The 13,039-nt window shown below is 39.1% G+C and overlaps 1 protein-coding gene across 1 annotated transcript; it reads right to left on the bottom strand.

Moving 5' to 3' along the window:
* Window positions 1-1,915: 1,915 nt before the first annotated feature.
* LOC144711239 (Nucleotide-sugar transporter family protein) lies at window positions 1,916-7,634 on the bottom strand. Its single transcript, XM_078585176.1, has 7 exons — window positions 7,452-7,634; window positions 5,301-5,349; window positions 4,994-5,220; window positions 4,271-4,469; window positions 4,042-4,182; window positions 3,482-3,556; window positions 1,916-2,285 (listed from the first exon to the last, which is right to left on the bottom strand). Exons 1-7 carry the CDS (start codon window positions 7,586-7,588, stop codon window positions 2,124-2,126), a joined length of 990 nt encoding a protein of 329 aa, XP_078441302.1. The 5' UTR covers window positions 7,589-7,634; the 3' UTR covers window positions 1,916-2,123.
* Between the last annotated feature and the right edge of the window lie 5,405 nt (window positions 7,635-13,039).

Below are 13,039 nucleotides of genomic sequence, written 5' to 3'. Positions count from 1 at the left end.
CTCGAGGATTTGGGGTCATGTGGGCGGTGGCGCCGGAATCAAGAAGCCAAGTGGAAGAGGAAAAAGAATGGCCAGGAGGGGATGTAGGTGTGGGAAGACTGGTGGACATACCTGCGTGGGCCAAGGAGCATGAGCCCACGACTGGAGGATCAAGCAAGCGGCGTAGACGCTCCATCTCTTCCGGAGTGAAGCTAGCGGGCGAGGCACTAGTCGGGAGAAGACCGTACAGCATAAGCACTTGACCCGGGGGGGGCACGGACGAGGCGGCTGCAGCAAGGTTGCTCGGTTGTGCGCATTTCCGTTGAAGCTTGTAGCACGTCTCCTTAGAGTGACCTCGCTTCTTGCAGTAATTGCAAAACAACGAAGGATCACCCTTTGGAGAATCCTCCGTCCGAGCCGTCGGACCACGTGGCAAAGAGCCGGGTGGTGGAGTCGACGATGGGCGTGCAGACGAAGAGGAATGAGCTACAAGTGCCGAAGCCGAGTTCTGGGCCTGCCGAAAGCGGGATTCTTCAACCCGCACACTGTGGAGCGCATCCTTGAAGGTAGGACCAGTCTCGATGAATAAGCTGAGCCGCACAACTTCATATTCGGGTTCAGTCCATAAGAAACTGGAAAACCCGAAGTTGAAGAGTATATTGGCGGTCCACGAATGGGGTCGGGCGGCATGTAGTAGTCAATTTCATTCCACAACGAAATGAGCTCCGTCTGTACTCCATGATAGACCGGTCCCCTTGACGCAGGTTAGCGGCCCGATGTACCAATTTGTATGCAGTCGCAATGTTGTGCTTCTTGGAGTGGCTCTCAAGTGCTGCTTCCCGCTCGAGCCGACTCTAGAGACATGAATTCACCTTTAACACTAGGTGAAATACTGTCCAAGAGCCAACGATGAACTACCCTCAACGTCCAGCCAGTCATAATACTTGGGATCGGTCCGGGAAGGTCCGTCTTCTAGAAGGTGGCGCATGAGACGCCCTTTTAAAGTTATCTGGACGTACCGACGCCATTGCAGGAGATTGAATCCAGTAAACATACCATCCGGAGGCATCCGAGGCAAAGAGGATGGTCCAGAGGAGGACGACCACTACCCGGGCTCGAGAGGCACCGCAGATGCATGTGGCGGAGATACCGCGTCGAGTCTGGCGTAACAATAGAGGTCTGGGCTTCAACCGGGTTCGTCATGATGAAAGCAGAGTAGACCACGGTCGGCGCCGAACGACGAAGCCGGGACTGCAGGCGCCGAGACGTCAGGCGCCGGGACGGCGGGAGCCAGGACGGTGGGAGCCGGGACGGCGGGTGCCGGGACGTCGGGCGCCGGGACGTTGGGTGTCGGGACAGCGGGCGCTGGGACGGCGGGCGCCGGGACGACAGTCGCCGGGACGGCGAGCGCCGGGACGGCGAGCGCCGGGACGTCGGTCGCCGGGGCGGCGCGAGCCGGGAGGGCGCGAGCCGGGAGGGCGCGAGCCGGGGCGGCGTGAGCCGGGAGGGCGCGAGCCGAGGCGGCACGGGCCGGGACGGCGGGCGCCGGAGCGGAAGACGCTGGGACGGTGGACGTCAGAACGGCGAGCGCCTGGGAGGCCCGGAGCGAGACGGTGAGAGACCGGAGCGTGAGATCAGGCGGTCGTGAGAACCGCCGAAGATCGGAGCGCAAGGTCGAGCCCAGGAAACCCAGATTAGGGTTAGGGTTAGGGCTCTGATACCATGTAAAACAAGAAAAGAACAATTCTTGATAGCAAATGAAAGAGATTACAGGGTTTTATAGGAAGCCCTAATGGGCTGACTAGAGAGGGCCCTTAATGGGCTAACAAGAGAGAGAAAATAAAGACATGTAGTACTCAGATCAACAAAAAGAGATGTAATACTCAAAGATTTATCATCATCTTCTCCAAGCTAGATAGAGAGGAAGATAGTGAGAGACAGAGAAAGATCAAGATTCTTTTCACTCTATAAATGATATGCACTACACGTTAAGGTTTCCAACATCTTCACCAAGTTAGAGGAGACATAAAGGAAGATAGAGAGAGAGATTCAGAAATGATGATGTGTTTAGCTTCATAAATGATATTTACCCACCATGGTTTTCTCATCATCATGGATAAGCTGGAGAGAGTGAGATAGCAATATCATGATGTCTTGGGCTTGAGAGAGTAAGGGTATTTCTGGTATATGAAAATACTGGAGACGACAAGGGGAAGGGCAGCAAGGCAGTATGGTGATGGCAGCTTGCCATCAAACATCAACTGCAGAAATGCCGTCACTAGCAGCGCTGACACAATCACGAATCCCTGAAGATATTGGTTTATGAGGATGCCACAAGATGTAGAGAGAGAGAGAATAAAAACATAAATAGATTAAGGAAGAACAAAAATAGAATGGGAAAGACACCAAGCATACACAAACGAAAAGAATAAAGGAAAGAGGAAAAAAAAGGTATAGAGAGAAGAGGAGAGAGATGTATAGACAGATCATGGAGAGAGAAATACGAAAGGAAGCAAAGATAGAGGAAAAGAGGGAATCAAAGAGGAAAAAAGAAAGTGTACACAGATGAAGAGAGAGACGACAAAAGAGGAAAGAAGAAAGCATAGACAGAAGAAGAGAGAAAACTAGACGAGAAAGAAACCAAATATTGACAGTGCAAGAGGAAGAGAGAAGTTAGCAGGGACAAAAATGCTAGACAGATAGACGTGGTACTTATACGGTAAGAGGGAACAGGATAGCTAAGGAAGAAATGTAAAAAATGCGACAGACAGAAGAAGATAGAGCATTAGGAAAGAAGGAAAGCGTTGACATTAGAATAGAATAAGAGCTAAAACAATCATTTACAGAAGAGGCAGGAGACATGAGGATAGAAAGAATAAGATGAGAGTGAACTTAGGGAAGACAACAAGCTTAAACAGAAGGATGAGACGGTTCAAGAGAAATATAGAAAAAGTAAGAAAAATATGTCGACAGAGGAGAGAGAGAGGAGAGATAAATTGGGAAGAAGGAAATAATAGATAGAGCAAGAGACAGAGAGAGAGAGAACTTGGAAAAGAAAGAAAACAAGGATACAAAGGAGTGTGAGAACTTATGAAAGAGGTAACAAACAGCGAACATAACAGAGTGAGAGTTAAAACAATAATAAACAGAAGAAGAGGGGGAGAGAAACTAAGCATAGACAGAACGAGATGAGAGAGAACTTAGAAAAGACAACTAGCATACACAGATAAAGAGATGGATAAAGAGAACTACAAAAAAAAAGGAAAAATCATTGACAGAGGAGAGAAATAGGAAGGAACGCAAAGACAGTGTAAGAGAGCGAGAACTTTGAAGAGAGAGAAAAAAAAAGGATGGAAAGAAGAGAGAGAACTTTGAAGAGAAGGAAAACGAGGATAGAAAGAAGAGAGAACTTAAGAAAGAGGTAACAACCAAATGCAAAATGAATGAGAAAGAGAGAGCATAACCCAGACGGCAGAAGAAAATCAGAGACTGAGAACCTTACCTTTCTCACACCACCAGCGTGGGCAGTCACAAGGCCAACCAGGATGCCGCCAAAGGCATTAGAAAGAACCGGAATCTGCAACAGACATTAAGTCCTGAGAATGAAGCCTACAATGCCAACTAGAAGAAGGATTAATTAACCTTTAAGGAATTATTATTTTGCTTCAAGTTTTCAAAGAGACATAGGAATCGTGAAGGGATATGACAAGCCACAACAATATCAAAAATGGTTTCATATCCACAACTCCAACAAAAATAGATCGTTGATTGAATGAAAAAAAAATAGCACTTCAGAAACAGTTCAGGGTCTAACTATGCACAATGATCCTGAAACATAAATACAGTATAGTTGAGATCATAACTTTGACTCTGAAGAAAGAGAAAGAGAGTGACGGTGAAAATAAATAAAGTAGACGGGGAAGAACCCATATCTGAAAATTTTAAGAAAAAAATCAAGACAAACTAGAAAATCAATCTCCGCATCAAAACCTCCAGTTCATTTGGATCCATAACCACATAAGATATCAACCATTTTGAGAACTGGGAGATCAAAGAAATTACCAGAGTCAACGGCGTCCAACCATGAAAAAATCCCCGAGTCTTGATGGCCACTCCGTCTGGGGATTTGTAAGTACTCGCCAGTAAGCACAGCGTCCCCAAAACTGACATCTCAACAGTCATAAAGTATGACGTCTTCTTCACCTGTGGACAAAAAAGTTCTGACTGTCTCAATACAGTGGCGAGGATGTCAATTCATTTGCATTCTGGCTAGAGAAAATATCTATCTGACCTGCGTGGCCCACTGGCATAGAGAAGAAGCGAGACCAGATAAAACAGAAGCAACAAGAACCGGTATGATTCCATCAATAAGAATTTGATTTGAGCCACCTCCTTTTGCATCCTTTGTAGAGCTTTCACTGATGCTAAGGAGCATAGCAGCCATCATCAGAAGACACAGAGCTCCGATTTGTTTTGCCGACTGCTTCTGTCTAGATCACAATAGCTGATGTTGTGAGAACTGTAGCAAAAGTAGGGGAAATTGTAACAAATGCAACTAAGGCTGAGTATTTTGTCTCATTATTATGGTTCTAACCTGAATGGTATTTTTGTCATTTGACTTCATTGTAGTTTCCTTTAAATACTTGTAACATCCCTAAGAATTCATTGAGTTGGATGGGATGTCTTCCCTGAGGGCCTTTGGACACGGATCATAACATGTTGGATTCACACGCTTACTACTGTGCTAAAAGCTATAGCTGATAACAAGGGTTTTACTTTTCATCTTTAAGCAGGATTTGGTTATTCAACACTACACAATCTTTCTCACTATCTCTCTCTTTACCCTTCCAAGTTCATTTTCCAAGGGAGAACTACACAGAATCTCCATCTGTAATAGTTACTCCATTTCTGATGATCATATATTATGGTTACCATACTAGGGATAAAATATATCATATGGCTAAATATCAAAAGGAATTAATCAATTCAGGCCTACGGAATGCGAAGAGCGTACCCCAAGATAAAGAACGTGAAGAGAGCAGTGAATAGAATCTTTGTCTGATTGAGCATTGAAAAGGTAAGTGAGTCAAGATTCTTATAGGAGATCTGCAACAAGCTGTTCTGTAAAGCATAAATTGCCGCAGGAAGTCCCGATGTTCTCAGAGAGTCCATTAATGACCACTGCTTGAACAATTGCTTTAAACTACCATCAACAGTCAGTATTATCAACGCACTAGTAACCTACAATATAAAACAAATGTCAATATTTAACCAGAGAATTAACTAGATAGAAGATACTTATGCGGAAGTCCATACAATACCTTGGCCAGTTCACACGAAATCACAAAGGAAGTCACAATAACTTCTTTCCTGTCAAATTTCACCCGAGAAAAAAATGTTTTTAATGTTAGACCGTATTTAAGTTCGGGGGAGAAAACTTTCGAATGAATTTGTGGGAACACTGTTACGATACCAGCATTGAAGTATATGAAGAAAAGTAAAGAGGAAGGTAAGAGGAGGGGAAAAGGAACCAATAACAAAGGAGTCATCCAGCTTGATTGATAACATGGGCTGGCAGTGGGAATAAACGCCAGGTAATTTGGCGGGAAAGTTGGTGTTTGAATAAAGAATATAAATAAGATGGGAGAGAAGGGAGGAGGCATCCATGGTTATTCTACTTCTTGAGAAATCGGGAGACATCTACTGACATGGAGCAGATCTGGGGGAGGTATCTTCAGAGAGTCACGACTGCATCCAGTTGGTGGCGTGCGGGAGGGACCTCTTCGGTATTGATCCATTCCAGGGAGGAATCCGACATCCATGGGAGAGACAAGGCATCGAGGAGACAATAACTACTGGTACGTAAGGATTCTTGCATTGATTCTGTGTTGATTTCATTGAGAGAAGGGAGTCGTATCAAAAACATGATCGTAATGGAATATACTAGTCAATAAATTAATTCATAAAACCAATACAGTGCAACACTTAAGATAAGAGAAATCTTAAGGCTGGTTCTTCTGCAAAGACAGACACCAGACACTTAACGCAACAGAGAAAAACCATTTTCAAAAATTAATCAGAACATTACACTGATTGATTGAAATTTATACATTTTGTTGATCAGAATTCGACTTCAATTTTGCATCTTGTAACTTTACATATTTCACCCTCTGCTTTTGGCTCTCTCAGTTCTGTGTTTCGGTTTCTGGACTCGATCACTTTCATTAGGGTTTCTCAAGGGAAAAGGAAGTCAGTATACCAAAAGAAGAAGTTAATGATTCAATTCAATAAATGAGACACCAGAAATCAAGATTCATCATCACGTCTGCATGTTAAAACCGCACACAATTTTCCTATTTTTTTTCCTTGGAAAACCGGACAGAAAATGACCAGGCGCAGAAGCTAAAACACAATTCATCTATCACCGTATTGGAAGCGCGCCAAAAGCGGAGGATATTGTAAAAGAATCACCCATTTTTGAGAGAGCGAAAAACTCGATTTCCCACAATTCATCTTTCGCCGTAAGATTCATTGGGTACCAGTGCCCAGATGTCAATATAAAAATTTAAACACCAATTATCACAAAACAAAACTCAAAAAGACCGGCACTAGCTAACCAGAGAGAACAATTCAATCAACACAGAAGATTACAATCAAAAAATCTCTCAGAGAGAAAACCCAGAAAGCCATGGAACAACAGAAGCGAAAGTACCCAGTAAAACTCTTGAGAGAGCGAAAAACTCGATTGCCCGCAATTCATCTTTCACCGTAAGATACATCGGGTACCAGAGCCCAGATATCAATACAAGAATTTAAATACCAATTATCACAAAAAAGAAGTCAAAAATACTGGCACTTAGCTAACTAGAGAGAACAATTCAATCAACACACAAGATTACAACCAAAATCACTCAGAGAGAAAGCCCAGAAAGCCATGGAACGACAGAAGCGAAAGTACCCAGTAAAACTCTTGAGAGAGCGAAAAACTCGATTGCCCATAATTCATCTTTCACCGCAAGATACATCGCCTACCGGTGCCCAGATGTTAGTACAAGAATTTGAACACCAATTATCACAAAAAAAGTCAAAAAGACCGGCAAATAGGTAACCAGAAAGAAAAATTCAATCAACACACTATATAAAAATCAAAATCACTCTAAAAATCACTCAGAAAGAAAACCCAGAAGGCCATAAAACAATAGAAGGAAAAATACCCAATAAAACTCTTGAGAGAGCGAAAAACTCGATTGCCCATAATTCATCTTTCACCGCAAGATACATCGCCTACCAGTGGACAGATGTTAGTACAAGAATTTGAACGCCAATTATCACAAAAAAAAGTCAAAAAGACCGGCAATTAGGTGACCAGAAATAAAAATTCAATCAACACACAATATAAAAATTCAAAATCACTTTAAAAATCGCTCAGAAAGAAAACCCAAAAGGCCATGGAACAATATAATGAAAAATACCCAGTAAAACGCTTGGAGAGCAGCGGCTGAGCACCATACTGCAGCGTAAGAAGAGCGAGATAAATCCAAACACTCGGATTGTTCGTTCCCCGGCCGGAGTTGACCGTTTTCCGGCGTTCCCCCTTCGCAGTGGCCATCGGACAGCTCCGCCTCGTGAAATGGTAAAGCTTTCTATGACTTAACCACCATAGCTCCTTTAAGAGTAAGAAGCCGTTACTTTTGGAATTTGCAAATTCAGTCTTCTCCTTTTTATATTTTTAATTAGAGACTTCTTAAATTCTGTATGCCTCATACTTCTTTGAAGTTGAAGAAAACTGTTACTTTTTGAAATTGCAGTTATGGACTTGTTCTTTTTTTTTGCGAATGTATACTTCTAAAGTTCTGAGACCACATACGCCTCATAGTTCTTTGAAGTTGAAGAAATTGTTACTTTTGGAAATTGCATTTATGGACTTGTTCTTATTATATTTGCGAATGTATACTTCTAAAGTTCTAAGATCAGGTATACTGCATAGTTCTTTGACGCTGAAAACATTGTTACTTTTGGAAATTCTAATTACCCACTAGTCATTTTTAATATTTGCAAATGGATACTTCTATCGTTTTAAAACCACATATACGTCATATCAAATGAAAGTGGGTGTTCAAGAAGAAGGCACTACATTCTGATGCATAGCAGTCCTCATACAAAGCACAGCTTGTCATAAAGGACTTCGCTAAAAAATAAGGAGTTCATTAAAATGAAACCTTCCCACTTGTTGTGAAATGCACATCGATTTGTATGGAGTTGGAGCAACTTGACGTGAAGACGGCATTCCTTCATGGTGATTTGAAAGAAGTGATCTACATTCTGAAACCTGAAGGCTTCATTGTATCGTAGTCAAAAAATTTGTGTGGAGGTTGAAGAAGTCTCTACATGGGCGGAATGATAAGCCTAAATTTGGTGTGTAAAATAAAATTTACACACCAAATTTAGACTTGTCCAATAAAATTTATAATAGCCCTTCATAACTAAATACTATGTATAAAACAAGCAAGGGGTCGAACAATAGGGAGGCACTTTGAAAGAATTTTTATCCTAATTCAAAAAAAATTAATTCAATAATGAATTAATATTTTTGCATTTAATGGACCTTAATTTTGTTTAATTTTATTTTGTAATTCATCAAAATTAAGCAAAAGCTTAACAGTGATCTTAATATTTTCGGTCAAGATACTCTAGATAGGATAATTTTGATTCTTGATCAAGATTAGTTCGTATTATCAAGATTCTTGAATCAATCTGATTTATCACCACAACTTTTTGTGTACTAAAATTGGGAATTTATAAGCAAGAAAGGGATTTTGAACTTGGGCTTGAAGATGGATGAATTTTTCAATGAAATTTTGGATTTAGTTTTTTTATATGTTGAATTGAATTTTAAAACAATCATTTTCTAGATCTAGAAAGAGAAAGTGGATGAATTAACCTAGAGAGATAAAGTAGAAAGATTTGGGAGAAATGAATTAAAGATGAAATTCGACTCTAATCTAGGGATCTAAGATGCAAAATGAGATGAAAATCAATGTAGAACTAAGAATTAAGAGTCAGATTTTGAATCAAATTTAAATTGCAATGCTAATCACCATTAAAATCATCTCCAAGGGCATGTACATTTTGCCCATGCCTTGGGGTTTTAGAATCGTTAAGAAGATGTTCAAAAAATGAAGAAGAAACTTACAACTTTGATGCATGAATCAAGATCTGTCGACTTCAGAAGCAACACCTGTGTCCTTCCTGGCCAATTTCTTGGGGGAGAGCTTCCTCGGGGATTTTCCCTATCTTCCCGACCTTTACTTAAAAATCCAACCATATGGATCATAGCGGGTGAAATGACAAACCTATACTCAAAATTTTAGCACAATCAAACGGCTAGATCTCAAGATATCACCATTTTATTGGCGATTAATCCTAGTTGTTGGATTGCTTTTATCTCTCCTCCACGCATTAAAAAATAGCATTTTCTGACTCGCTGACATATTTTCCTTGCTTTCTCCACCCTCGGATCGCGCGCTGCCACATTTGTGCGTGCTTCCAAAGGGCACAATCATTGCCAAATCGTGATCCTTTTTGAGCGGCTAGGAGGGCACCACATCGCCTATTCCGCTTCTCTATAAAAAGTTAAAAAAGAAATCCATTTTCTTTTTATTTTTTATTATTTCTTAAAATCAATGTGTGCGGAGTAGATTACTGCATGCAAGTATTGCACGCGGCTAATCGATTCCGTGTTCATTGATTATGCAGAATATTCTTACTTCATAAATGCATGCGGAGATTGATTCTTGGTGTGCATTTATTGCACAAAAAAGCCAAATAGGATTAAAAAGTCCAGTGTACCTTTTTCCTCACCGCCGCGCCATGTTGTTTTTCGAGATAATGATTTGATCATTATGGTATCGTGCATTGCAATGCCATAATGACCCAATAAAGCGCTCATTGGATGCATCCAATCATTCCCCCGAATTTCGAGCAAATGACGAGGATGCCACGTGATTTCAACTAAATTTATTTTTTAAAATGTCAAATAAATTCTAAAACATATTATTTTAATTCTAAAAATTATTTCTTGGCTATATAATGGTCAGAAAAATATAAAAAAATATGTAAAAAATCTAGAAAAAATTACTAAAGCATTAACAACCTCTACCCAATTGTTTTATGCCCTGAAAAAACAATTCTTCAATGCACTGAGACTAAATGTCATGTACAAATACTAAAAAATTAAAAACAATCATAAAACTATAGTCCAAACCATTGTCAATTTAATTATGATAACATGCAAATATGGCTCGTAAAACACATATATGTAATGTAATATTCATCAATTTAACATTATAATTTGCAAGTTATCACTGAAGTAGTCCCCGAGGTAGTGGTACAAGAAGTTCCACTCATACATGACTTTTATTAGCTATCTAGGCACCAGTTTGATTGTTGTGACTACATGAGTATGTGTGAGGATGGGTCTCTTATTTATTTGAAGCTCTATGTGGATGGTACGCTCATTGCTTCAAAGAATTAAATGAGATTGCACCGTGATAATCATAAATATCATGCTATTTTTAGTACTATTTTTTACATTTTATGTGCTTATTTGTATTGAAATGTTTTGAAGTTCATCGTATTAATGCTTAAAATTCTTAATTGTCATTGTTACAAATGATTTTCCTATTTTTATTGATTTAATGGAATTTTAACATTGTTTCTTATGTTAATTTCATGAATATAATAATTCTGAAATTCATAAAAATATTCTGAGTTATATTTTAAAAATAAAATTACGCTTTTCTTGTATTTTTATGGAATTTTATGAAGTTAAATTCATAAAGAAATAGTTTATATTAATAATTAATTAATTGACTTTTCACTCCTAGAAGTGTGTGCAACACTAGGATTCTACCATAAAAATCATATGATAGGGAAAATTGAATTGCTTAGATTGCTCCAAATTGAAACAATCATCCAGAAGGAGTTTTGGGGCTGAACTTTTGAGGGTGTTTCCATTTTTTCCTCTTTCCATCTGCCATCCTAATTTTTAAATAGAACCTCCCACCCTTGTGAAAAAGGCACCCTTGGATTTTGTTCCTAATTACAATTAATACAGTGATTTGCTCATTCCAAATCACATTTGGGTCTGTTTTTGTACTCCAGAAAAAGAAGGATTGAAGGAGTAACGTTCAAATCAAGACACATAAAGAAAGATCACCCTAGTACAAAAGACAACTATGTTAGTGTGATCTTCATCTTTTTCTAACTAACATATTTGTCCTTTTTCCTAGATTTCCACTATCACTCACACCACTTGCAACTCCGCTGCTCATCAGAGTGGTCCATCTCTAATGCCTTTCGTGATAGTAAAATCATCATCACTCATCCCTGATGTCCCACTCATCAGCTCTTACTCGCCATCATATGTTTGAAATGGGCACATTGTGTCTTTCATCAGATCCAATCCACTCACATCCATTGCCATCAACATCACCATTCATTCCCAAAGCACATCTAAGGTACTTCAATTAGAATCATTTTTTATTTTTACTATATGTTTTATTCAAATTATCAAAATAACTACATAAATTTGAATAAATTAAACCAACTAAGGTAACTATTTTTATAATCATTATTGAATTAATTTTCACCAAATTTATTTCATTAATTTAGATTAAATTACTAAATAAATATTAAAAACCAATAAAGAGACATTAAAGCTAAAATTCACTCATTCAGTACTTTCTCACTATGGCTTCCACCCTTACTTTCTTTATGCATAAAACAGGATCCTTAACTGACATATTTCACCTTAATTTATGGTCATCACACAGCTAAAAGCATTGTTGAGCACGAAATTTGAAATGAAGGAACTTGGAGCGATGAAAAAGATCCTTGGAATGGAGATATTCAGATTTCATATAAAAGGTAATTTGTGGTGTAATCAGAGGAGTTACTTTGAGAATATTATTTATCTGTTTGGTATGCCTAACGCTAAAGCGCTGAATACTCCTCTAGGTAACCATTTAAGGTTCTCCATTGCTCAGAGTCATGAAGCTGATGAAGAAATTGTTGAAATTAAGTCAATTCCCTATGCTAGCGCTGTTGGGACTCTCATGTATGTTATGTTCTGTACAATGCCAGATATTTCTTATGCAGGTGGACTAGTGAGCAGGTTTATGAGCAATCTGTGGAAGGAGCATTGGAACTCGGTGAAATGGATTCTTTGATATTTAAAGGGCACAACTGTTATTGGACTTCTCTTTGACAGAGGGATTCCACTTTTATTATGTGGTTATGATGATGCTAATTTTGCATGTGAAATCACCAGTCAAAGATCCATGATCGATCATGTTTACAGTGATCGGTGGACCTAAAGCAGGAAATCAACACTTTAGTCTACTGTTGCATTGTCTATAATGGAGGTAGAGTACATGGAAGTTACTGAAGCTGCTAAGTGTAACACCCTAAATTCGGTCTTCATTTCATGCTATTAGCACAATTTTATGCATTTAAAGAGCTTAAAATGGGGTTGTTATCATCTATTTACAGGAAAATACTGTTTTCAAGTGATTTCTGATTTTTCCCTAAATTTCTGTTAATTCTATGAATTTTAAGGGATTTAGTTAAGCTTGAAATAATTATTTTTGAATGAAAATGGCAAGTTTAATTTTTAATTTTGAGATTTATCAGTACGGGGATGAATCAGTGAATTTTCTAGGATTTTAAGGACTTTCTAGGATTTTTCTGCGATTTATTTGAAGAAGAAATGCATTTTTTCTAAGAAAAAAGATATATTTATAAGAAAAAATGAGTATTAAGATTATTTTCAAACTTTGAAGGGCCTTTTTGTAAAATTTTGTTGCAATGATACCCTCAAAACAGTTCTCGGTCGTGGTTGCAGGCGTAAAGATATTATTTAAAATATTCTAGGGTTTTATTGCAATTATATAATATTTGTTTTAATGATTTTAGGAAAAAAACCAGAGGAGAGAGAATGCACAAGGGGTATATACGCAATTATTTTTGGGCGGCGTCGGGCGGCAATTTTTCGTTTTAA

The sequence above is a fragment of the Wolffia australiana genome, chromosome 13 (assembly GCF_029677425.1).
Source record: "Wolffia australiana isolate 7733 chromosome 13, ASM2967742v1".
In the NCBI taxonomy this organism is placed as follows: Eukaryota; Viridiplantae; Streptophyta; class Magnoliopsida; order Alismatales; family Araceae; genus Wolffia; species Wolffia australiana.
The sequence above is the reverse complement of the archived record's forward strand: the minus strand, read 5'-3'. Positions and strand labels throughout refer to the sequence as shown.

Bases quoted from the DNA above. Each gene is read 5' to 3' on its own strand.
- LOC144711239 (XM_078585176.1), bottom strand. From the start codon at position 7,588: ATGGCCACTGCGAAGGGGGAACGCCGGAAAACGGTCAACTCCGGCCGG. The intron at 4,470-4,993 runs GTACGCTCTTCG...ATTGTGATCTAG, and splicing joins TTCACGTTCTTTATCTTGGG to ACAGAAGCAGTCGGCAAAAC. The intron at 4,183-4,270 runs GTCAGATAGATA...TTTTGTCCACAG, and splicing joins TATGCCAGTGGGCCACGCAG to GTGAAGAAGACGTCATACTT.